Source organism: Gadus macrocephalus, chromosome 5 (assembly GCF_031168955.1).
Source record: "Gadus macrocephalus chromosome 5, ASM3116895v1".
Classification (NCBI taxonomy): domain Eukaryota; kingdom Metazoa; phylum Chordata; class Actinopteri; order Gadiformes; family Gadidae; genus Gadus; species Gadus macrocephalus.
Window position 1 is genome coordinate 8,748,707 of NC_082386.1, and position 25,214 is coordinate 8,773,920.

The 25,214-nt window shown below is 44.4% G+C and overlaps 2 protein-coding genes across 4 annotated transcripts in view; both read right to left on the bottom strand.

The window, feature by feature from the left end:
- The window catches only part of scaf8 (SR-related CTD-associated factor 8), a 28,027-nt gene extending 25,110 nt beyond the window's left edge, over nt 1-2,917 (bottom strand). The window contains exons 1-2 of one of the 2 annotated variants that reach the window (XM_060052018.1): nt 2,734-2,917; nt 1,868-1,951 (exon numbers count right to left, since the gene is read on the bottom strand). In XM_060052018.1, coding sequence (XP_059908001.1) covers nt 1,868-1,951; nt 2,734-2,763 — 114 coding nt within the window. In that variant the 5' untranslated portion in view covers nt 2,764-2,917. The remainder of the gene's footprint in view (nt 1-1,867; nt 1,952-2,733) is intronic. The other variant, XM_060052019.1, reaches the window with a different exon arrangement.
- Nucleotides 2,918-3,028: 111 nt separating this feature from the next.
- Nucleotides 3,029-25,214, bottom strand: part of cnksr3 (cnksr family member 3) — a 41,574-nt gene continuing 19,388 nt past the window's right edge. Inside the window, exons 5-25 of one of the 2 annotated variants that reach the window (XM_060052023.1) lie at nt 23,664-23,704; nt 22,610-22,729; nt 22,409-22,468; nt 21,035-21,103; nt 20,775-20,921; nt 19,245-19,369; nt 18,447-18,637; nt 18,245-18,331; nt 17,383-17,597; nt 14,693-14,730; nt 13,227-13,269; nt 9,238-9,294; nt 8,646-8,688; nt 7,905-8,068; nt 7,181-7,254; nt 6,825-6,896; nt 6,598-6,662; nt 6,379-6,500; nt 5,833-6,202; nt 4,911-5,101; nt 3,029-4,211 (exon numbers count right to left, since the gene is read on the bottom strand). In XM_060052023.1, the coding sequence (XP_059908006.1) occupies nt 3,972-4,211; nt 4,911-5,101; nt 5,833-6,202; nt 6,379-6,500; nt 6,598-6,662; nt 6,825-6,896; nt 7,181-7,254; nt 7,905-8,068; nt 8,646-8,688; nt 9,238-9,294; nt 13,227-13,269; nt 14,693-14,730; nt 17,383-17,597; nt 18,245-18,331; nt 18,447-18,637; nt 19,245-19,369; nt 20,775-20,921; nt 21,035-21,103; nt 22,409-22,468; nt 22,610-22,729; nt 23,664-23,704 (2,534 nt within the window). In that variant the 3' untranslated portion in view covers nt 3,029-3,971. Of the gene's footprint in view, nt 4,212-4,910; nt 5,102-5,832; nt 6,203-6,378; nt 6,501-6,597; nt 6,663-6,824; nt 6,897-7,180; nt 7,255-7,904; nt 8,069-8,645; nt 8,689-9,237; nt 9,295-13,226; nt 13,270-14,692; nt 14,731-17,331; nt 17,598-18,244; nt 18,332-18,446; nt 18,638-19,244; nt 19,370-20,774; nt 20,922-21,034; nt 21,104-22,408; nt 22,469-22,609; nt 22,730-23,663; nt 23,705-25,214 lie in introns of both variants that reach the window. The other variant, XM_060052022.1, reaches the window with a different exon arrangement.

The window sequence follows — 25,214 nt, forward strand, 5'->3', positions numbered from 1 at the left end:
CCTTTCGAGTACTTCAATCCCCATCAGCAACCGGAGACGTCTAGCCCTTGTGCTATTCCTAATTCAAGTAATTAGCATCCTCTAGGCTAAACGGTTCAACTAGTCATGACTTGCAGTGGTTTTCCCGTAAATCAGTGGTTTTCCCTTAAATCTTTCTAAAGATAAAATACAAAATATTATAATTATGGGATAGGATAGGCTAGGCTACGAATGCAGAGCTCATTGCCACTGCACGGATCCCATTAGCGGTAGCATGATGCAGTTCTGGTTCAACTTTTTAGCTCAATTAGTTTTACAAAGCCATGCTACTCTAGAATACCTGAGTACAAAACAGACAAATCTCGACAGTGCCATGCAAATCAATCTCTTCTCATGCCTTTCAGTGTTTACATCATAGCTGGTAGTTTCGGTACAACTTAGTTTACGTCCCGTTGACGCGACAGTGAAGTTGACTTATGCATTACTAGTTAGGATATTACTTTTGTATTGGTGGTGTAGCCAAATTTAATAAACTGCTAGTTTAAAACTAACAAGGGGTAAAAATGACAACACACAAACTTAGTAACAAATAAGGCATAGCTGTTGGAACCTGCTCCTGTGGCCTATCAGGGTTAGCTGAATAATTAGCAAGCTCCCTGCCAGTGTGTCCATGTCAAATTACCACGGGGAAATGAGAGACTCCTGATGGTTATGTACAGCCAATCACAACCATCCATATATCCCTACTACCTTTTATTTAAAGCAGATTTTTAGTTTAGCCTTTTCAAGATAGCCATGCAGAGCTGTTTTCACACCAGTTAATTATATATTTAATTTGCCAAGTAGGAAGCTAAGCAATTAAAACTTTAAACCATATACTTCCACTAAAGAGGAAGTGTTATTGACATGGCTGAGAAAAAACAAGCCCCATGTCCATGTTGCACAGGACAATTAAGATATCCCCTTATAAAAAAAAAAAAAATTACGATTGAATACATGCCATCTTTATGCATTTCAAGCTCGGAACTGCTATCCATCTATAGCTACTCTATATTAGATGTTCTTTAAAATAATGCCTGACATTTTCCAGCTCATTCAAATAAATACTTCTGTTGCATGGCTGGGAATGCCAGCATCCCCAGGCAGTAGTCTCAGTGCTACACTGTGCAACTGGTGTTATACAGTCACAAACAACACAACAGTTGTCAGTCTAGTTGCTGTAAGCATTGAGTTATCGGACCGTTACATGTCAAAATGTTTTTGCTCCAGGTCTTTACCAAATGTGAGGTAAAACGCAATAGGTTAGGCAGATTATCAGATCTCTCTTGAAGAAAAACAAAAAAAACACCTGGGAATTGTGCTAGCCATATTTATGCTACGTTTGTTCTTTTACCTTGACATTTTCTATATGTATGACTATATTAGTCTTGGACTGATTCAAATAGTTATGAATGGCTGTCAAATATCTAATAAAGATGAGTATCTATATACTGACGCAAGTCATGTTTGGTCAGTGGCTTTGACTCCCCTGTATTTCCCATCTGGGATCAATCAAGTACCATACTATCTAATCTTAATGTCAGAACTAGGGAATTTGAAAAGTCTGGAACTTTTAGTGCCCATAGGTTAAAAAAGGTACAGGTTTGTCTGCGATTGTGAAAACGAATCGATTATCCAAACTTCAGAGCGGTTGGTTGAGGGGTCATTTTAATGTTGGATTGTAGCGCACCTTCACAAGTTACCATTCTATAAGTCTTCATGAAAATGCCAAGAAACATATTCCTGGAAAGGTGTTATTGAATTTTGTGATTTTTTATTAAACCCCTACCATCCAGGGCTTTATCTTCTCATCTTTACCCTGCCTCAATCATCACAGCTACATACTTACTTTTATAGCTTTGATTCCAGACTTGGTGATATTGGTCATCTTTGCCTTGGAGATCGGAGGCTTGTACTCATTGAGCGAGTACAGCTAGAAGAAAAATGACAACAAACCACCTTAGCCAAACGTCACATATCATATTTACGAGATGGATACGGTTCAGGAACTATTTATATTAAAGCAGCCCAGTACAGCGTCCAACGTTTTTACGTTTATGAAAAAGGTGCAATACAACCCAAATCTGCCGTTGTGGAAACATTGTCTAACTTCATGATGTATCAACTATTGAACCGCTATTTAGGTCACTTGTAAACAATGGCCTTGCGTATTAACGCCACTTGGCTCGTTTGTACTGCAGACAAAACAGGGGGTTGGGAAAGGCTTGGCGAGCACGTACTGCACACTAGCTATAACTTATTATACAAACATATAGGTTGCTTCATCAATCATACCACTCAATTGTGGATATACCGTGACATTTCTTAGTAATAACATAATAATACTAGGGCTAGTAGCTAACCAGCAGAGTTGACGCTAGCTAGTGAATGGTATCACGTTAGCTCACTAGCATAGCGTCAACTTGCTAACTTATAGTAGGTTAGCTACGGACTGTGCAGAAATATTTGCATACTGAGCAATACTTTGCTTCTGCTTTAACAGTTGACCACACGGTTCCATATAGCTGCTAGGGTCGTGTTGACCGACACCTCTCGTTAGATCTGCCGTGGTTTAACAACATTGCTGACAGAGTGCGGCCTTGTGCGAGACTGCCCTTCTACCATGTATGCTAGTTAGGCTATCGCTAGCTAAATTACTCGGTTCGACATTTTATCATCACTTTGTGCGGAAAATGTGGCGTGTTTGAAACAAACCTCATTGTTAAAAGACTTCACAGCCTCCATGGCGATTAAAATCAGCTCGCGTTCTGGATATAAAAAATTATTGTATTCTCTTCCCCAACCGGTTTGAATGTTGCATGCTCAAGGCTTGTTGGGAGATGGAGGAGACTGCCAATATGGCGCACAACCACAATGCGAAATATACGACGAGTCAGGGGCACCAGCGCCCCCAAGCGCCAATATAAAGAATTGCTTATTTATATCCAACTTATTTTAAAACAAACAAAAGTGCTCTCTTGTGGAAAAATGACAGAATTCTCCTCAAATATTCAGTTTGTGGCAGTAACACTTTATTTTCCTTGGCAAAGGCAAACACAAAACTAAAACAGAATCAATACATCAGCTATGTACAATACTTACAATTTCTGGTAACAATTACGTCCTTCAAAAAACTACAATTTGTAAGTTATAAAAAATAGTTGTGCCTAGTTCAAGTTAAGGTCTATTGTTTACCCTGCAGTAATCCAGTTGCACCTGCATTACAGTTGTAGCTTCTTTATAGCATATATCGTACAACTTAATTAAAACCAACGTGATATGATACGAAGTCACAGAAATATGTGCACACCCAAGACTAAGTCTCTGATACGAATCAGTTTGATTTAATGAATTAATATGGGTTGACCAGGCAAGACAGCTTGAAATCATATATTAACAAGCGTTTTTCCTCCTATATATATTTTTTTATTTTTTTATTTGGTTGATTGAAATTTAAAAACAATGTGAAACAAAGATCTATCAAAATCAAAATAACAAATCCAAACATCATACATGCCTCAACACACAGTGACATTTCATAAGAGGTGAACGGCAGTGTTAGTGCATGGCACCAATATTAAAATATGAAACACTTGACAACTAAAATAATTACAAAAAAATGCTACCAGGATGAGATTAATGGTTGCATTTTCAATCTACTTTATACCTCCAATTTGAAACACTGGAATTAAGACCATTTCCACTGAATGGTTCATAAAATACCCCAACAAGGCAATCAGAAACATGAAGAGCTTATAATACAATAAGTAAATGTAATACTAAAGAGACAAACTTCACATTTTACAAAACAAAACATAACCGTTTAGTTGCAAAGAAAATCTCCAACTTGAAAGGCAGTACTTAGTTTTCGCAATCGTCCGACAATAGTCGGACAGCAACAGTGTTGGGGAGCGTTAATAGACCTCCAGGCACAGGGTATCTTCCTCAGTCCTTTATAAACTAGTCTCTACCAATGGAGCAGCAACTGCTGACGCGGACTCTGTTGTGGCTGCCTCTGTTGTTGCTTTTTCTATTGTGGGTGCCTCATCCTCTGGCGCCACCTGCTGGTCTTGTTTGAGATTGATCTCTTGGATCAGTTGTGCGTTGGCTTCCTTCCACTCTCGGAACCGGTTTGAGGTAAGCTCGCTACCCGACAGCATCTGGTCTATCACTTGCAGATCCGCCTCTTTAGACTAGTATAGAAGACAAAAGGCAGAAATAATATGCATCATCAGTTTTAATCTATTTTCTAGTAAAAATGGATGATTGCCCCAACTATGAAAATAGATGAATAGAACATTGCAACATTAAACTGCGGCAATCTCGGAAAGTCTCAAAGAGTTTCCTTGAAATAAATACCAGTTAAGTAATTATCCATCCCCGAATGCGGTAACATAATGGTGATGGAGTCTATGACCCATTGATGAAAGCCCTTGCATTTGCATTATTGGGAATCTTACGAACTGGCTGTCATTGGTGACAATCCTGCCATGCATTAAAATCACAAGCGGGCAGTGACGCACAGTTAGTGACACGTCTTCCATCACCCATCAGTGGTAGTTCTGCCAGAGAGGGTATGGCCAAGCTACCGCAACAGACTTGCTCTTCAACTCACTTGTGTGCAGCAGTGTACAGCTTTTATTTTTCCATAAGTTCAGCCAAAGAGAACAAAAGGGACATCATCGAGATTGCCACTTTAACTACGCCCTCTCTATAAGCAATAAACTGAATATCATTCATATAAAAGGAAGTTATTCGTATTTACCCATTCATTAAATAATCTTGTGTCGTCCATGTATCACAAATCTGTCTATAAATTAGTTGTCAAAGATACCAAAAAGTCACATTAGAAGTTAGTATTAATAATTCATATTTTTGATGGGTCTGCCTACCTTTAGTGTGCTGTTGAGAGTTCTGATAAGGTGTAATTTGTCGTTGACGGTGGTGTTCTTGCAGCGCTTGATGAAGGAAGCCCGGAAGTCTTTCTTGGTGGATGGCTTGCGTTCACCGAGGGGCGAGAGGCTGGCCTGCTTCAGGTGGTTGTACAGCGTCTGCATCTCGTCAGAGTTAGTTTCTTGACCACCTGTCCAAATAGAATGGGATCCAAGCATCAGAACTCACACTCTAGGGCTATGCTTCGTCTACAACAGTTGGTTTTTAAGGGTTCCGAAACATCAAAAGGCTCAGAGGCATGAAACGTTTTTTTATGCTTCTCATTAGAACCATCAAAAAAAGAAAACTTTTATAACTTCATAAATACAGACCGTACATCTATATGGAACACTGGCAAGACACATTTTTGGGGGTGTCCATTGTTCCAATACAAGGTCTGACTCAGGACTAAATTACACAAGTTAACCCAGACTGGCCAGTTATTTATACTTGAAGCCAACATAAATGGGGAAATGTTCTTTTCATGTCTTCATAACAGTGTTCCAGTTCCCTTTACTTCGATGTTGGACCACAGATAGTGATCTACAAGCATCAATGTCTATTTTCCTGCACACAACTCGGAAAGGGCTAATTTGAACTAATGATGGACATGCTTAATGACTTACCAAGGCTATATCAGTGACTGTATGTTGTACGCACTTTGATTTTGTTGTATACTGGGAATGGGTTAACCTAACAAATGTTGATTGCTTTGCACTTGGTTCTATGAACATCCTTACTGTACCGACAGCAATATATTCTTTCTTCTTTCTACTGACAAATGTACTTATTGTAAATTGCTTTAGATAAAAGCGTCTGCTAAATGCCCTAAATGTAAATGTATATCATTTGCAAACAACAAAAAGCGAAAACAAGGTTTACCTTCGTCCCCAGTGCCTGGAATATCCAACAGTGTCTGCCCCTCAGCGGCAGCAGCAACACGTACGTCGCCATGGGAACTGCTCTCTGACAGGTCCCCAGTCGACGCATCCCTTGAGCTGGCCGGCGCCTCGCCTGCCTCTTCCCCCAGCTCCTCCTGCGGGGGCCGATGCGTGTGCACCTGCACCGAGCACACCACCGTGGTCTCCGGGGCGAGCCCGGGGGAAGCCTGGGACACCAGGTCCATCCAGGACTGCCGGTTTTTCACTAAGGAGGAGGCGGAGCTCTGTGAGGTCATCGTACTGACGGGCGAGGACAGCGAACCGTTGGTGTCGCTGGGGAGTGGGGAGGAGTAGGGAGGCGGCAGGGTGTCCTGTCCCAGAGAAAAAACACGGTACACTTAGCATATAAGCGGCTTGCAAATATAAGCTCACATTTTTTTATTATTATTTAATTAACTTCTCCTCTGGAAATCGATGGTAACCAAAGACTAAACCACCACCGGTTGCGGTTGTCCAGTGACTGACGTCCAGAAGAATCAACACTGACCTGTCCACTCGCAGGCATAACAGCTCCATCCACCGAGTCCCGCAGCGTCTGCTCAGAGTAGGGCGGCGGGGGGGCCTCGCTGGTCTCAGCTTCCTCGGGGTCACTGGCTTCGCTGTAGCACTCTGAACACACGCATGTACATGTACACCCCGTGTCACAACTCCCAGAACAGTTCAAATCAGTGAAAAAGATTACAGGATACGCTTCTGGAGTTCTGACCTGTTGGCGCAGCCTTCTCTGTCGACTCGTACTGGATGGAAGCCAACCCGAGCTTATTCAACCATCTAGGGATGAAACACAATGCATGCAATTCATTCAACAACTCCTACATCAACATGACAAGGTTTTATAAATCCATTCCTAAGACAACCGGGGACGAACGTGCTAGGCTGCAGAAATGTCTTGTTTACCAAGAATTCACATATCTGCACAGCCGTGTGACTTACATGTTCATGTCTTCGTGGCTTTCAGCAGCAAAGAAGAACATCATGACGTGGGGGTGACAGGCTTTGATGGCACTGCGGAGGGGGAGGCGTCGAGGTATTAACAAAAGCTATCACATATCTTTACCCTGTCAAGTTGGCGACTACTTTGAATGGCAAGGGAGGCAAATGTTGCACGATGTGACAAATTCAAAATTACTGTGAGGGAAGCTGCTCACAGTTAATATTATTTTGTCACACTTATGACAGATAGTTTTTCCGTCTGTGGGCCCAAACACTTCCTGTTTAACCATGTGTCAAAAGGGTGGCCTGTTTCACGATTTAACCTCAGACAGAATCAGCTTGTGTGAACAACTTACTGTTTCTTCTTGCACTCAATTGCCCGGTCAATGATGAAGTCGGTGAGATTAATAAACCCCTCGGCTCTTTCGGCCTGAAAACACACAAAAGATCGAAGGATCCTCTTCATTAATCCACCACGAACAGCCTGTGGCATTTGAGCTGAATGCTCGGCTCCATCAGTCTTAATTCATTGTGCCAGGAGGGTCATGCTTGAATTAGATGCTGACAGGCCATTAGAGAAACCTCTGGTGTCAGTAAACACAGAGGCAGAGCTCGTGGAGTATGTGTGACTCATAAATGACTTGACTGTGACCCCCTTGCACCTCACAATGCATCTGCACGGCAAAATGGTGACCCGAATGCACTCCGCACGATAAAGGACAGATTGTTTTAACGACTTAAGGTAGCTTTAATTCGATAATAATAAAATATCTATGATCACTATTAGCACTATTGGTAGTTATGGCATGGAAAGATAATGAGGCTAGAGGTAAACAAGAAAGGGCAGATTAATAGATTTCTTTACTTAAACTTTGCATAGCGTATAAAGAATGTAAACGTTTTTTTGGTGGGAACATAGGTGTAGGGTTACAGTTAATGTCTTCTTTTTTGTCTAAGAATAATATAATTCAATTTATGATATTTAAAGCATTCGCGAAATCAAATTGACAAAATATGTTATAACATGGACAGAATCAAAAATAAATTTGATTGGGTTCATACAGTCCTCGGAGTACTCACCAACTGATTGCTGTACCAGTAGAGAGAGGTCTTCTTGAGCACAAACCAGTACTTCTTCCATTTCAGACCCAGAAAGGCATCTTTCTTTCTGTAGAGCCAGCCCTGGTGGTCGGGATGGCCCAGTTCTTTAACTGAGATCCGTCTCCTGCTCATCGTCACATTGCCTGAACACACAAACAACCGACCAAATCCATGCATATCAATACGATGGTCCCGTGAACTCATACCGTAGGGAGGGGTTAAATATCGGCTATTGTTAAGCTAATGAAAAGCTAGAACCAGACACGCAGCTCTTAAGGGAAAAGTGACATTAGCTATACTTCTGTTTTCAGTAGGCAAAAAATAGATTAGGAAACGCGATACGGAAGAGGAATAAGTGATATGAGATTGCCTAAACCTACACAAAAAACTAATTGCACAGGAATAGAAAACACTTTTCCACCTACCTATTTTCAGATATGAATCACACAGAGAAACAATAATAATTCCTCTACAGTGTTATCAAAAGTGCATTGTTCAGAGCTTAAATAGACCTGATAACCCGCAGGGAAAACTCTGTATGGTTTAAATGCACCATCCGCGACAAGTCTGCTACATGCCTCAATTTCCCTGTCACTTGACAAACACCCACACAGTACGGCCAAATTACAGTTTATAGTGACAGGGTGAGATACAGAGCGAGAGAGTCGGAGAGCGTGAGCAGGATATATAGAACAACAAACTGAGAGGTGAGATCCTTACCTCCACGTGAACTCTTCTTCTTGGACTTGGTTCTCAGGGAGACCTTTGAGGACAGCGGGCAGAGAGGGGAGGTTAGGTTGTTTGTAGGGAATCAACCAATAAGAGAGTGCAGGACAGAATAAGAAGCAGTAGAAGGATCCTTGCAATGTGGCGCGCTTTAGCCAAGATTAATCTTTTTGGAACTTCCTCTTTCTCAACCCGGGTGTCTCATGCACTGTCACACTCACAATTGTCTCTAGGCATCTCTCTCTCAAGGCGCATCTCTCTCTCTTTCTCTCTCTCAAGGTGTCTCTCTCTCTCTTCCTCCCTCTCGCTCTTCCTCTTTCTCTCTCTCAAGGCGTCTCTCTCTCTTCTTCTACTTCTCGCTCTTCCTCTTTCTCTCAAGGCATCCGTCTCTATCTCTCTCTTGCTTTCCCTCATTCCTCGCTATCTTTCTTTGCAACACATCACAGATGGTCAGCAGCTGAGAGAATGAAATAGAACATCTCTGCTGGAAAAGTGCTTGAAGATCCCTTCACAGAATGGGGAAATAAAGGAGTGCAGAGGTAGTGTTATATCAGTGGAACATTGGGAAGAACAGCACTATACTCACAGGGTTGTAGTCATCCGCAGCCATTGAGGAGGGGGCCAGGGATATAGGGAATGCAGCCTATTAAAACATAAGGTGGAGGTGAAAACCAATGCTCATGAAGACATACACCGATGATATGGCAACTCAGTCCCACTGCAGCAGCAACGAGGACGCTTTAGGCTATTGGATCTGAATCATTATTTTAAATAGGGGGCTAAAAATGTTTGATAATGGGGGGCATTCATGTAATGATTTAATAATAGTGGAATAAATATGAGCAACGCCTTCAATTGTAAATGGTATTTATAAATGGAAGCTCCAGGGCAATATTCTCAAAATAAATGAAGATAAAAATCATGAGTCAATAAGCCACACAGAAGCCAATTATGGAGAAGAGGCCAGCACTTTGATACATGCCAATTAATTAAAACCCATAACTCGTTTCTGTTGATTAGTTAGGAAGAACTACAGTTTTATTTAGATAAAAAGGTAGTTATAAACTCTGTAGTTTTCTTTGGTACGAAATTAATGTGGAAGACATATGATCATCATCATGACGCTGGCAGTCAAAATGACCATTGGTCATTATTGGCAAACTTCCTCAGAACACTGAGTTCCTCATTCTCCGAATGGAAATTGCCTGATTTAAGTTAGAAAAACCGGCTGAGTTTAGTAATAATAAAAAGTATGTTATACATCCAAATGTCATTATAATTCTAAATAATTTAGAACCAAATTGATGTTTATATAAGTCACTTTCCACAGAAACATCTGACTGCATTTTGGACTTATTTGTAAATCTAATCTATGATACATTGATTGAAGATAAATAACCTAAAAAAAAAAAAACAGCCCCACCAGATTCAACCTTCAGGTCGGAACAACCAAAGCCCAGATACCAATCCCACTGAAACGCGGTTCCGCTAAACTCATTGCTTCCTCTGCCTGATGATCACGTGACGTTCATACAGATTTAATCACAAACTAACCCGAAATCGGGTCTGATGTTATTGATGAAACTACAGAAAAGTCACCCTTACCGTTAACACACCTGGCAGATTAAAGATTCAACTGAAACGAACTATCCAAAGCATGCTGATCGTACGCCTGGCAGAGACGGACACGGACACCATGTGAACGCATAACGTTACACACAGCGCCCCAGCCGCCGCTCTCTGTCTTGCACAACTAATGAAAACGCTCAAACATGCAACTCTGTGTTTCCGGCGGGTAGTTTCATGATCTCCACCACACTCACCACGGAACAAGCTTGACAGACCGGTTGCCTTGGTAATACATCTCCAATGTAGGCCTACAACATGATTGTGGCAATTTTGTAAGTAAGAGTAAAGATAACTTGTAAGAGTAAAGATAAAACACTTTGACAAGTATAGCACTTTGGGAACAAACGCTATTTGACTGCATCACCCTAAGTATTGGTCAGACGGCAAACATTTTACATCGGTAAAATCTGGATACAGAGAAAACAAAATTGTACCTATCAACAAAGTGAACACGTGTCCGACCAATTGAACTCATACCTGCCACCACAACTTCAGCAAATTCAGTTTGGCTTCAACACGTAGCCGAAAATCTAACCAAACTTTGGCAATCATGTTGTCGATGGAAAGCGACCTAATTAAGAGCTCAATGCTTTTCTTTTGGTCGGTGTTTCAGTGAAGGCCTGCGGCACTGGCAAACAAATGTTAGCCAATATTTCCTAAAGTTGGTCGTTTGCCTTAAACGCTTGCGGTAAAAGTCCACTAGGTGTCGCTGTGCTACAATCTAAGAACTGCCGCATGATTTTATTTTAGTCTCGAAAACGTGCGGCTGCACCTACACACCAGCCACCACACTCCATACGTGGCTGTCTCAATAGTCTATGCCATTGCATTTGCTGTTATTTATGCAGGGGGAATAGTGAGGTGTCAACGATAGCCTCCTTATGGCTGTGGCAGTAGAGTTAATGCTAGGCCACTGCAGAGTCGGCTGTGGTATAGCCATCAATGCTCTTCAGCGCCTCTGTGGTGAGCTGGCGTTGTAGACATAACATTCCCTGTGGTTCCTGCCAAAACACACGAGATGGAATAGGCTTATACTGTTCCGACAGAGGGGCCGGATGTTGTGGTGGTGGGCTATGTCTGTCTGCGCTGGGGCAGTGGTAAACCAACAGACATTCTCAAATCTCCTGCTATATCAGTCTCTCTTTCTCCCTCACTCTTGTTCAATCCCTATCTTCTTCTCTTTCCCTTTCCAATACCGATACAAACCTCATTCCTCACCTTATTTAACAAGTTAGACCTACCCTCAGCCACTATGATCCTTAAAAAAAATCGTTGACAACAACTCAGTCTCTACCTTGCTTATTTCTATGACACAAGACAAAGAGTGAGAGGGAGAACCATCCTTAGTACTAAAGTGATTTAAGAGTATGTCACACAAGCGTGTATCAGGCACATGGAAAGGGAGGAGGGAAGCTGAGGTAATCTGTCTGAGACTCATGTCAAAAGGCCCACCGGGATTCATGAGAGTGTGGATTGGTCACACCATTGTAGGGCTCAATCTCCCTTCACACTCCATGCTAAGAATTGTCACGGCACTTAGCTAATATCCCCCCCAAGACCCCTCTCTCTCTCTCTCTCTCTCTCTCTCTCTCTCTCTCTCTCTCTCTCTCTCTCTCAGAGAGAGAGTGGGTGGCTGGGTGGGTGGACTGCAGAGCTAGGGAGGTCATATCAGATCCAAGCGTGTGCAGATCAGCAGGAGGACCAGGACAGGCAGAATGGTCAGCTCCTAGGGTCTACTTGCACCTCTAGAGCCAAGAGCCAACAAGTAGCCCCCTCAACACTGGGGAGTGGGCACTATTGTTCCATTGATTTAAATTGTATTATTATGGAAATCAACGCAATCTTTACAGAAGTCAAGGTCGATGGCTGGGTATCTCCAAACGAAAACACTAACTGTGGTGTAACATAGTTTTATCTTTTCTTAACTTAAAAGGTGCAGTATGTAGGATTAAGCTGCATCAATGTAGGTTGCAGAAGTAGGATTTGCAGATATACAACAGGACATTTGCACGCCCAGACACGCACACAAGTGAATGCCATAGAATGTACAGCCTCCCCATAGGCCCTCTCATCCACAGATCCTCCAATGTCTTTTGACAGCTGGAGGTTCTCAGTGTCTTCAACACCACAACAAGTCACCATTAAACTAGCAATAAGGGTCCTCTCGGGGTCCAAACATCCCATTTGTCAGTAATGCACCTATTCTACCGACCCCTGTGGCGTTCCCAGTGTGGTACGCTCCACTGAGGGATTGACACCAACTTATGTTACTGTGGAGCACGAGGGTCTGTGTGTGTGTGTGTGTGTGTGTGTGTGTGTGTGTGTGTGTGTGTGTGTGTGTGTGTGTGTGTGTGTCCAAAGTTTGCCACGGGCAATTCCATTCCCACATCTGTAACAGTGAATTGTGCCATGGTAGGGCTGACTGTATTTACTTGGTCAACCTCTTGATAGTAGCTTTTGTTCCCTGTAATGTGTTGTTATAGAATTGGTCCAGATAACAGACATTCCTGATAGACAAAGACAATGTTTGATTAGGATTGGAATGTTTAAATGTGTTTTTAATGCTGTCTTTTGAGGTTTATATGAGCTTTACTGCAGTAAAGTTAATCTGCAATAAAATCAGCTGTGATCGGTAGGGTGTGTCTGTGCGTGCGTGCGTGCGTGCGTGCGTGCGTGCGTGCGCCTAGACCTACATACATGCGTCTGAAAGAACATTCCCGTCAGCATATCTCTGTGTTAAACTTTAATAGATTTGTCAATATGGCTCTTGCTTTTTTGCACCCCCATTGTGCCATGTGCGCTGAGGTCAAGGCTGTCCAAATTCCTCACCTTTTCCCCATCTAGGAAAGCATGCTCATTTGTTCAGAAAACACACTGGACACACATTTGTCAAGCCCTATTTCCAAACACACACACACACACACACACACACACAATTAGTCTTACCGCTTGAGAAAAGGACCAGGATCGCATGTGTTGTTGACTATATCTGTAATAAGAAAAAGAAACAAGATAAGAACGTTGCCCCAACATCCAGCAGGTCTCAAGTAAGACCTCCTATAGTGATCTTAGCCTGTGGTTAGCATCGAGTTCTGAGTTTATTTACAGTAAACGGGACAGACGTCACTAATCCCTACTGCAGGCCCAGTGGCTTTATCCCGGACCCTCGCTCTTCGGCGCGGTCAAAAGTGGTTGAGATGAAATGTACAACACATACTTATGACTGCTATAGCTCATCCAAAAACGAACCATTATCTTTCTATTATGCTGGAACACAGCTGGCTTCGATTTAGTCCTAGGAAAATAGACTTCGCAGCTGAAGGTTTGAGGCTTTGACATTTAGCCTGTGTGGTAAGGGCACTGATAATACATTTGGCGACTGGCCACAGTGGACTTGTAGACAACACGCGTCCTTCCCTGAGCTCAAAATACGTCAAGACGGCAACACAAGGCCTCACCCTTGTAATTTCTGGGTATGAAATAGTTTCAGGCTCGTCTTTCCTGCCTTTGGAATCCTGACGGGAAAAAAAAACCTGTAAAAAATATTCTGTCCTCCACCATCCATAAATCACCCCCACTTTGACTCAGCCTCCTTCATGATGGGTTTTGCCAGAGTAAAAGTTGCTGATGGACTGATGGATCTGAAGGAATGTCGCTCTGCAACGCCCCTACCCCACACCCCACACAGTAGGACACCTTCATTACGTGTGGGCCATAAACAGTAGTTGGTTCACAGCAACTAGAAAGCTATAGCAAGCAAGTGGCAAAGTGACATTACACAAAGGGACCAAACTCTCTGCGCGGAGCGACACAGCCTCTGGCTCTTTTCGACAGCTCCGTCAAATGGGCCATCCACATTCCACCATGCCGAGTTAAGCATCCTGTAGTCGCTGTTGCATTATCGGACGTACGGCATAAGCTTGGTACATATTTGGGGCATCGGAAATGTGCGTGTGCTAATTGGGTGTGTGACACACCGGCTTTGATGGGGTGTTTGTGCGCATTGCCGAGTAGAGACGTGTCGGGGGGGTTGGTATCACGCCTGGCTCAGTCATGAATCACTGGGACCTCTTCAGGGAATCGAGTTGTACGACCAGCCTATGGGGACTATCGGGGTGTGGTTACGGTGTCGTGTTATCTAGCGTTGGATTGGTAGCCTCATTCGTTTGAAACGCGGGGGGGAAAGGTGAAGGGTACTGGTGATCGGCCTCATTTGAGTCATCTCGATTTTGAAGGGGACGTGGAATTTTCTTAATTGGGGGACTGAATATAAAAGTTGATCAAAGCTGCAAGTGTATCGTCTGTCTCCCATTTGACCTAAAGGTAATTGTTCTTATGGTTGATTCGACGGACCATACTTACTCCTTGCGTGTGCATAGTATGCTTATGAGGGATAGGATTCTTGCACTCACCTGTTTAGGAAGTCACTGCTAGATCGCCAGTCAGATCCCTGTGATGTAGAGATTTGTGTAGTTATTTGATTGGATATTGGTTGTTTAAAGTCAAACTTATTTAATTGACTCCATCATCTGATTAAATCAATATGCATATCCAGTACATTATGTGTGTTTTATGCGTTTTAAGTCCAGATCTGCGGATCTATTGAATGGAATATATTTCCCCCTTCTTTAACTCCCCCCAATGATGTGCTTCATATAATTTGGAACAAAACAGAAATAAACATGACAGCCATTGCGAGCGATTTAACAATGCAAGGCAAATCTTTCAGCACATAAAGACGAAGACCTACCCAACCCTCTGCGTTAGTTGCCCGCTAACTTATGTTTGTTATGCAGCTGAAGCATGTTAGTGGTTAGCAGCAAGGGCAAGGACAGCGCAGGTAACAATTAGAAAGACAACAGATCTTCTGCCAGTGCAGATTAGTGAGGGACACCAGGTGTCCATGCCTTGGCAAGACAGAGAAGAGAGTAAGGAGCTTGGGAGGATGAAGTGGAAGACGAGAGAAGAACGGAGAGGAATGACAGGGTGTGTGAGGGGAGGGGAGGGGGGGGGGGGGGGGATTAAAGTATCGTTCTTCATAACAGGCACATCTTCATTTCCAAAAGGTTTAAACGTGCCTCATGGTTTCATTCACAGGAGGGAAAATATGCCTTCCAAGCAAAACAACATTCATAGAGCAAACCTGAAGCCACATAGAATTCAGTAAACCATTTATAAAGAGGTGCAGATTTCAAAAAGATTTCCAAAGAGAAATACCATTACATTTTGTTTAAATTACTTTGAGAACTTTCAGGCTTCAACCTTGATTTAGCATCCAGGTAGTTGCATCACCATATAGTTTGAGCAAGCCATTTTCACCGCATGCTTTTAAAAACAAAACGCCAGGTTAGGACGACTTCAAAATGTCAAGGCAAGCTGGAGAACCATTCATCACTCAGATGGACCTTCATGCAGTTGATGCTCAAGACTTAGAATTAAGAGAGCGGCACGCACACACGCACGCACACACGCACGCACACACGCACGCACGCACACACGCATTAATGACGGGAGTTGTATCATAAAATAAAGACAATACAAAAGCAGACTGAAATAAACTGCATATTTTAATGAAATTCTATACAAATCGTACAAAAAGGTCAAAGAAATGAATAATCGCTTTTGACCCATATGTTCTAAATCCTTATTTATCTTAAATAATACTCTCATGGAAGTCTTGGTGACACTTATTAGGACCTAATGGAAAAACAACATTCAACTTTGTGTATCCCAAAGACAAAGGGTCTTACACCTGTTAATCATGTCCACCAGCAGGAGATAAGGGTATTTTAGGTACAACATTACAGAGCAGATCCAAAAACAGTATAGATTGCATAGCTGAAAGAGGAGGAGAAAAATATTCGCTGGTGGCGACAAGAAAGATTGAAAAAAAAAACTTTTCCTCCATACCAACCAAAGAAGCATTGACCCTTCAACCCAAGTGACAATATTAATCATTGTATCTGTGCATAGATCATACGAGGCAGTAATTGGTAGATGCTATTGCGACTGATGGCCATAAAAGGTATAACAGGGCTTGTACATCGTGATGAAACATCTCTATGACCGCCGCCACTTTGGAAGCATGAGATCATTGGAATGTTGGTTGTAATGTAGGCAGTAATGCTTTTGTGGTCAATGATTAGCGATTAACCTTGAAATGATTTTACATTATGGGGAAAACTTTGTGTTTGAAACTGCCAGTGTTTTTCATGAGACATGGAAAAACAAAAGTTTTGAATAACCTAGGTATTTACAATGATTTAAGATTTCACAGCACTCAAACTCTTGAGCTGTCGGATTAACGGCAGCACAAAAACCCATGATGCATTCGGATGTACAAACCATGCAAAGGAAAACGCAATGAAAAAAAAAAAAGCCAAAAACCAACCACTGCATTTCCTTCTTCATGAATCAGTCTTGAAAACATTAGCGCAAACACAACCAAAAATGTCACACAATCGCAGTATAAACAAGCACGTTTTCTTGTGATCCCGGCGACTAAAGTATATCTAAGAACACCATGCTCCCACAGAGCAACTCAACTCAAACATGTTATTATAACTTAATATGTACAGACGAAGTCCCGACGGCAGCACGCGCGGAGCCGAGCGTCTCCTAGCCCTGATTATATCCTCTTGAGGTCGGCAGTGGGGGGGGGTAGGGAGAGGAGGTTGTATTAGGCCTTGTTAAAGATGGGTAGAAATGGGACGCGTCGCAGCGGCTGCTGCGAACGCAAGTCTTGTTGTGAAGTAGTAGTAGCTGGTGGTAGTAGTAGTAGTAGTAGTAGTAGTAGTTAAAGTACTGACACCAGGGCGGTATGGAGGTAGAAGAGGGGGTTGGGGGGAGGGGGGGGGGATGTTCAGAGTAGTGCGACAGAGAGCCCCCCCCAAAAAAAAGAAAAACGGCGGAAAAACTGCCAGACATTTTTTTTTTTTGGGATGAACTCAAAAAGGCACTGAGGAAAAATACAAGAACAGGAACAGAAGCCCCGTGGACAGGAAGTGCATCATCAGTGAGTCAATAGCTTAAGCCGCATGATCCAACTGACCAGTAGCGAGCGTTCTGCCGGGATGCGTTTGCTGGGAGGGGCGGGGCCTACCGGGGGCTTCCTCAGGTCCTCCTGGTACGGGATGGTGGCGCTGCTGTGGAGGTCCGAGTTGGAGTGGTAGCGGTGGCCCCCCCGGATGTGGTCCACCCCTCTGGTGAACTGCCGTTCCCCTCCGGGCCTGTAGGGCGGCGTGCACACGGAGGACACCTCCTCGGCGATGGTGGGGATTCTCTCATTGCTCAGGTATCTGTAGAGCAGGTCTTCGCCTGGAGTTGAATAGGGAATGAGGTGCGGTTGGATTGAGACTGTTCGGTTCATACTACCTAGCAGAGTGGTTGTTGTTGGTAAACCTCAGGGACGGTAGAATTATAACCGTCTTTTCTGTTTTCTGAGTGTTTTGGAAACATCCCCGCCAACTAAATGGATTCATTGCGATCCTTAAAGGCACCCAGTGCAACTTTATGTAAACATTCAATGAAAAATAAACATTCAATTTCTAGTCTTTTTTACACGTAGTAAGTTTCAATAACTCCATACCATTACATATCGACATTCAAGGAGCAAAGATGAGATGTCGTTGTGTGGTGAGAACTGATAGAAAATCGTAAACAACAACAATCGCCGGTGGGGAGAAGCCATTTTTTCCATTGACTGGAAGCCTGCTTTATTTATTGTAGGTTACAAAAAATAAAGAAAATGGCGGCATTGTTGTTGTTATCGATTTTGTATCAGTTCTCACCACACAACGACGTCTCATCTTTGCTGCTTAAATGTCGGTATGTAATGGTATGGAGTTATTGAAACTTACTACGTGTAAAAAAGACTAGAAATTGAATGTTTATTTTTAAGCCTCGAAAGTTGCACTGGGTGGCTTTAATGTCCTGTTATATCCACAAATTCTACTTCTGCATACCTTTTCTTCCTTGTGACCACGACTTGGCGTAGGGGTCGATCAGCCCGAGACAGGTGTCCACCGGCATGGAGAGCGGCCGCTGTTTGTCTGAAACAAACCCAAGAACCTCATGTCAGTGAACTACGGTCAAACTCCTCCCTGCGTGTTCTGGTTCACCAACCACAGATGTCAGATCTACGGGGGGGTGCCTCGCGACACGTACTGCGTGCGGGCTTGTGCTCCCGCATCCGGGGCTGGATGACGTTGGCCTCGATGGGGTAGCCCGCCCTCAGCTTGTCGTAGTCCCCCACGGTCAGGCGCCGCCGGCTCTCCTGGTCCAGGTAGGAGTTGGGCGACTCCGAGCCGCCGTGCCTCGCCTTGCTGGTGCTGGAGAGGGAGCCCGTTCGGCCCTCCCTGCGACGCCGAGAGAGAGAACACAAGGCCAGCCATTCAGTCGCTGTGACGCCGCACAGTGCGTCATACGGTGCGTCATACGGTGCGTGTCATAAAGTGGCATCACGCCGTGTTCTTCTGGCCCATTGTGTTCCAGTAGTGTGACCCTGATAATGGCGACGCCTGGTACTTTAGGCCTACAGATGTAAAGGGGGTGCAGCTGCAGCCTGTGGCCATTGATGTAGTGGGCTGAAGGCAAACCGAGGATAGTGTGGGTGAGGAGAGGGGTATGGGGTAGAGACGGGGAACGAGTGATTCGTCACCACGTTGGGGTGAGAGGCAGAGTCTGCTCGTTTCAAGATCTAGGTTTTAGGACGGGGGCAACGGTGAGCCAAGGTTTATTCACTTATTGCAGACATTGTTTCACGGCCCAATGAATCCCGGATGAACATTCAGAAGGATTGAAATACTAATTCAATTCCCCCCCCGACAATAAATAAGAATTTACTTTAAATGACAAGACTACTTTGTATAATTCGTACTTCATTCAGTTAATGTCTCCAATGACCGACACAGCTAGGGGTGCTTGCCCGGTGAAAGACAGCATGGGGGGGGGGGGGGGGCTTACCGTGGAGTATAGGGGACGACCGGAGGCGGGGGAAGGTACAAATCCAAAATGGCAGGCTTCTCCTTCTTTGTTGATCCGTTGGCGGAGCCGTAGGGCGACTGGGCTTTCACCAGGGAGGAATGGTTCTGGAAAGATCCACACAGCCAGTCATCAGTCTTCCATTCAAGTTGTAGTTCAATAGGTTTACAGACATATTTGTATAGCTGTTTTTTTTTTTCTCCAAGAAAGCAAGTCAACATGAGGTATGCCCTCCAATTAATTGCTTGAATGCAAACCTTGAAACTCAGTTGAAGGCTTGGCAAATTATCAATCCTTTGTTTCAAAACCTTCAAAACAGCAACACTATATGCTACGCCAACATTTCTTGAGGACACAAACATTGGGCACAAACCCGCCTGCACCTCACTTAATAGTGTCGGTCTCCCTAAGCACCATTGCTTACTAGACGGCTTCCTAAGCAACAAAGTGGTGTTGTTCATTCACAAACCTCGGTGTGGTGGACAGGGGCTACTCTGTTCAGCCTCCCAGATCCCTGAAACATCACCGAGACACACTCTGATGGCCAGCCCAGATATGGGTCCCAGCAACGTGCTCGAACAAGGAGCCGGAAGACAAAGTGGTGAGGGGGGCCTCTCTGTGATGCTCCAGATATCTACTGTGTTATGATGTCATCAGAGACGGTACCACAGCATGACGTGTGCTTTTCTTTTTTTCTAGGGTAAGTCTAGGGTTACAAGGGGCCCCATTGTCCCCCACTGTGGAACCAGCCCGATAGTGAAAACCAGATGCCAGGGTCACAGCTAAGAGCTGGGCCCGAGTTTTATTTGTCCAGCTGAGGGAGCGAAATACAGTTGTTAACGTTCCATAATTGAATGAAACACCCATCATTTGTCGGGGCCGTTACGACGTTTATCTGAGCTTTGAACCGACATCCTACAGGGAATTGTTTTGTGACCTTTTCCCCCCGATGAGGGCGGACCCAGACATTTCCCCTGGTCCTTTGTCCGGGATAAAAGGCTTGATGACCTAACCACTATTGATTTGTTTCTAACACATTACCCTCGTTATTCTCTGATGACCGCATGCACCGTGCCCTCGAACCTCCAGCCCCAGCTCGGCTACACACTCCCTTCCCTTAAAATAGACGCCTGCAACTCCACCGGCTGCCCGGGCAGAGGAACCCGTCTCCAAAACGGAACAACATCATGTGACTTTGGCTTTGTTTTGGGTCTGCCGTCTCCCGTGCAGCACGTTCCTAAATCACATCTTCACACTCCGCCACTCTCAGGGCTGGCGGTCGGGTACTTGTCTGCACTTGTTGCTTTTGGAGCCGACTCCCTCAAAACAAAGATAATTGGTTCAGAGAAATAGACAATGACCGACGGGCCGGCTCTGAACTTCAAAGAGGAAGGCTTAGCGAGAGATGGGCTGTGTGTGTGTGTGTGTGTGTGTATGTGTATGTGTATGTGTATGTGTGTGTGTGTGTGTGTGTGTATGTGTATGTGTGTGTGTGTCTAACGATGTGCTTACCTGTGGCACCGGGGGCTTCCAGCGCATGTTCTTGAGCGGGGCCGGGGAGAAGCCCGTAGTGCCCGATGGGCGCTTCTTAAGGAGCAGGACCACGCCCTTAGGGTCCTCCCTGAGCTTGATCACCAGGTTCTTTAGCTGCCAGCCCACCTGTCCCACAAACACACACACAAACACTCAGTGTGTGTCTCTACGGCTCTCTGTATGGAACGTTGCGTCGGTGATGAGAAGAGGATAGGGGGGTGGTGAGGAGGAGGTCGTACCACGGTCTGCTGGTTGACCTGGATCACCTCGTCTCCAGCGTGGATCTTCCGGGTCAGGTCAGCTGGGGACTGGAAAGCAAATAATGCAACTTTCACTCACTATTCATTTCATGAATAAAACAACTGATAAAATGACGATAGAATCCTAACTTCACTACGTCACAACTTGTATCACAGTCCTCTATCACAACATCATATGGAATCTAATGATTCAGTGTGTGTGTCGATAATCTATTTAGTTTGGTGCTAAATCTATTGGCCTGTGAACATTTGATTCAAATTGAACACTACACTACACTTTGATTATATAGAAGAATAGCCAAGAAGAAGAACTGAATACAAGGCAGATGTTCGACCCTCAGATAATCGTGTTTGCATTTGTTCAAATGAGTTTGTGCGAACGACGGACATTAATGTCGATATAATTATCAATCTACATTTGATAGTGATTTGAACAACACCGTTCATACCCAGATTATTGTACATTGAAATAAGTACAACTCAACCGACAACAAAACGAAGCACAGGACATAAACACAGGACATACTTCCGTATGAATCACCCAATCCGCACAAAGGAAAAAAACAACGAGTGAAAATCAGGTAGATTTAGTTTCCAGTCCAACAGATGTCAGCCATGATTAACCAGTCATTATGGATGACGAGGCAGAGCCTGCATCACAATTAAACACGAGAGGAGGCGTGTGACCGTGACCGAGGCAGTGACGTGGGTGCACATTAGTCACCGGCACGCCACCACAGGCCGAGACAGGACCCTTCTGGGCCACTGTCTCATCTCTTATTTTAATCATTTGATTAAGTTAAATTATGGAATGATCATAAAAATGAAACTGCAGCGCTCCATGCAAGGCTATAAACAGGTTTGGAGGCAATGTTTAGTTACACAACTATAAAGTGTGTATTAACAAACCTTATTTTCATTCCGATTCATAATTAACAATTACTTGGGTGACCGTGAACAAAGGAAAGGCACAGGCCTGGGCTGAGGGCTGCACCTTCGGAGTTATTGTTGAATAACGTGTCTGACATGTTCTACATGTATTTCTTATTTTCCTTTTGAACTAATTGATTTAATTCAAGCACACGCAGACCTTGTTGGTATTCTGTTGGAACAGCACTATGATCCGTGACAAATGGACTAACAAACGATGCATCTGTATCCACCATCGCTTTCCCAGAGGACCTTACATAAATGGATCTAAACGTTAACTAGTCAATGCCTGTCGATTGAGTGGCGTGCCCTTAGTAAACTGAACATGGACGTTCATCGCAGCTCACTAGGGCTGCCTCAATGAGATTCAATCATGTATTGGAAGAAGATCAAATAGCAAACACAAAATAACACCGTACTTACATGTTCTGTGGTTCCAGTAATGACATGCAAACCGTCATAGGTGGACTTGATGTACATACCCTGAGGAAACAAAGAGCCCAAGTTAGGCTTATTTGACATAGGAATGAGGGCAGGGCAACACTCACAATTTGACACACGCCGTCATTAGTTCAAGCCAGTCAAACATAGACGACCACATACACAGTGTTTTGCATAACTCACCAGACCCTCTCCTGGTTTGATATTGTTCAGCTGGACTTCTTCCAGGCATGTTGATTGGCTCATTAGTGGGTCAGAGGTGGTTCTTACAGTCTGATCGCAGATACCATTTAATACCTTAGACTGCAGACAAAACACAGAGTTAGGGAATAATGAAGTATGCCATGAACCTGATGACCTTTCACTTGGCACCATTCCATTCCATGTGTTGCTTTGCTTATTTAATATACCGAACCCATCACATGATGCAGTGGGGAAGGGCAGATCCGATCGAAGAAAGAGAACGAGAGAGAGAACGAGAGAGAGAGAACGAGAGAGAGAGAACGAGAGAGAGAACGAGAGAGGGAACGAGAGAACGAGAGAGGGAACGAGAGAACGAGAGAGAGAGAACGAGAGAACGAGAGAGAGAACGAGAGAGAGAGAACGATAGAACGAGAGAGAGAACGAGAGAGAGAGAACGAGAGAGAGAACGAGAGAACGAGAGAGGGAACGAGAGAGAGAACAAGAGAGAAAACGAGAGAGAGATAGACGAGAGAGAGAGAGAATGAGAGAGAGAGAATGAGAGAGAGAGAATAAGAAAGAGAGAGAGAACGAGAGAGAGAGAGAGAGAGAGAGAGAGAGAGAGAGAGAGAGAGAGAGAGAGAGAGAATGAGAGAGAGAGAATAAGAAAGAGAGAGAGAACGAGAGAGAACAAGAGAGAACGAGAGAGAACGAGAGAAAGAGCCCAGCCAGAACACCGAGAGGTCTGGAGACTGTCAGCAACAGGAAGCACTGATTGATGGCCGGGGGGGAATACAAGACCCACCTCCTCCGCCGGCGATTCTAAAAGACCCCCCCACCCCCCCACCGCCCCCCCTCGTCTGCCTCCATGCACTGCACATTACAGGCGCACCAGTCAACGCACGCTGACACACAATCACATTCTCCGCATACAGAAACACTCAAGTCTTTCCGCCTCTCTCCTGTAAAGGAACACACCCCCCCCCCCCCCCCCCCCCCCTTCCCACTCTGATGTGGGTAGCGACAGAGGTCGGCGATCACAAGGAGAGGCACTTACCACGTCCAGGATCTTTTCTTCCATCTCGTAAACAGTGCAGTCTGGAAGCAAGCGGAGAGCACATACATCAGCCAGAGGCCTCGCCAGAGGTAAACAACGGCAGAGAGGAAGAGGGTATTCAATGGCTCCGGAGTCAACACAAAGTACAGGGGTTGGGTGTGCGTGCGTGTTTGTGCGTGCACACAATATAATCAGGAGTCCAGATATAGACCCAGGGGAGAGAGGGGGGGGGAAAGAGAGAGAGAGAGAGAGAGAGAGAGAGAGAGAGAGAGAGAGAGAGAGAGAGAGAGAGAGAGAGAGAGAGAGAGAGAGAGAGAGAGAGAGAGAGAGAGAGAGAGAGAGAGAGAGAGAGAGAGAGAGAGAGAGAGAGAGAGAGAGAGAGAGAGAGAGAGAGAGAGAGAGAGAGAGGAGAGAGAGAGAGACCTTTTCAGATTCAAATGGTGGTTTAGAGAATGTTTGTGGAAGTTGTGACGGGGTAATACCGGCTAGGGGTATGGCGAACTAGGGGCCAAGTGTGTGGAGCGGCCGTGGGTTAAAAAACAAAGTTCATTTGAATTTTGTGTTCTATTTGTCTTGTAAAAACAAAGCCATCATTGCCGCCTGCTGTCTTGCAACATGCGTTTGTTGGGATACTTTGACCCACGCTATGAACACAGGAGTCCTGGTTTCGATGGGCGGGCGAGCAAACACTCAAATGAAGCGCCACACTTTCCACCACCTCGGCCGAGCGTCCAAACACGGCCTCCATAGAGATTACAGCCGCGGTATACAGGATACAGCCGAGGGTAACTCCCACTCAACCCGACTGTGTGGTGGGTGGTGACAGGGCCCTCTGGGTACAACAGCCCACATGGGGGAGGCGGTTGGCCGGCTGAGGTCCCCTGCCTGTCTACAGAATGGCCTGTATGCCGCGAATGCCCCAAAGGCAACCATCCATCAAAGACACCAAATGATGCTGTCAAAACTAAGGAACACCGATGGAAAAACAAAATGAAACGAGTTCCTGACCTTCTGAGGATTGCTCGGAAGCCAAACCTATTTGGTCGACTTGTGGTCTCGGTAAGCATTAGGGACTAGCATAGACATGTTCTGTCTAAAGAGCAGTTTTTCTTTTACTGTTGGTCTGTCGAAAACCATTGTGCAAATGGAGAATGGGGATCTCGCAAGCTTTTTCTGTTTTCCATAGCTTGCACATTCCACCAAGTGCGGGAGGGCTTGTCTATATCCATTGGCAAAGTTTTGTATCAAATAGAAATAAGTATATAATATAATAGGCTTTCCGAGTATTGACATTAGAACTTATCCCTGGTTACAAATGGGTCTTTCAGTGGGTCTGACAGGGCAGTTACGTAAACACGTTCTTTTACCACATGTATCCACACAAGTCGCACTTGAAAGAAACGCTAATGAATAGCAAGTTGAAGTGGTGCTTCAATAATATCCATTTACTTTGTTTCTTAGTCGCATGCCAAAACATAGAATGAGTCCTAAAATGTAAGAGTTGCAATAAGCACCACAATGTTGCAACAGTTGCACGTTGGCAGGATGCCA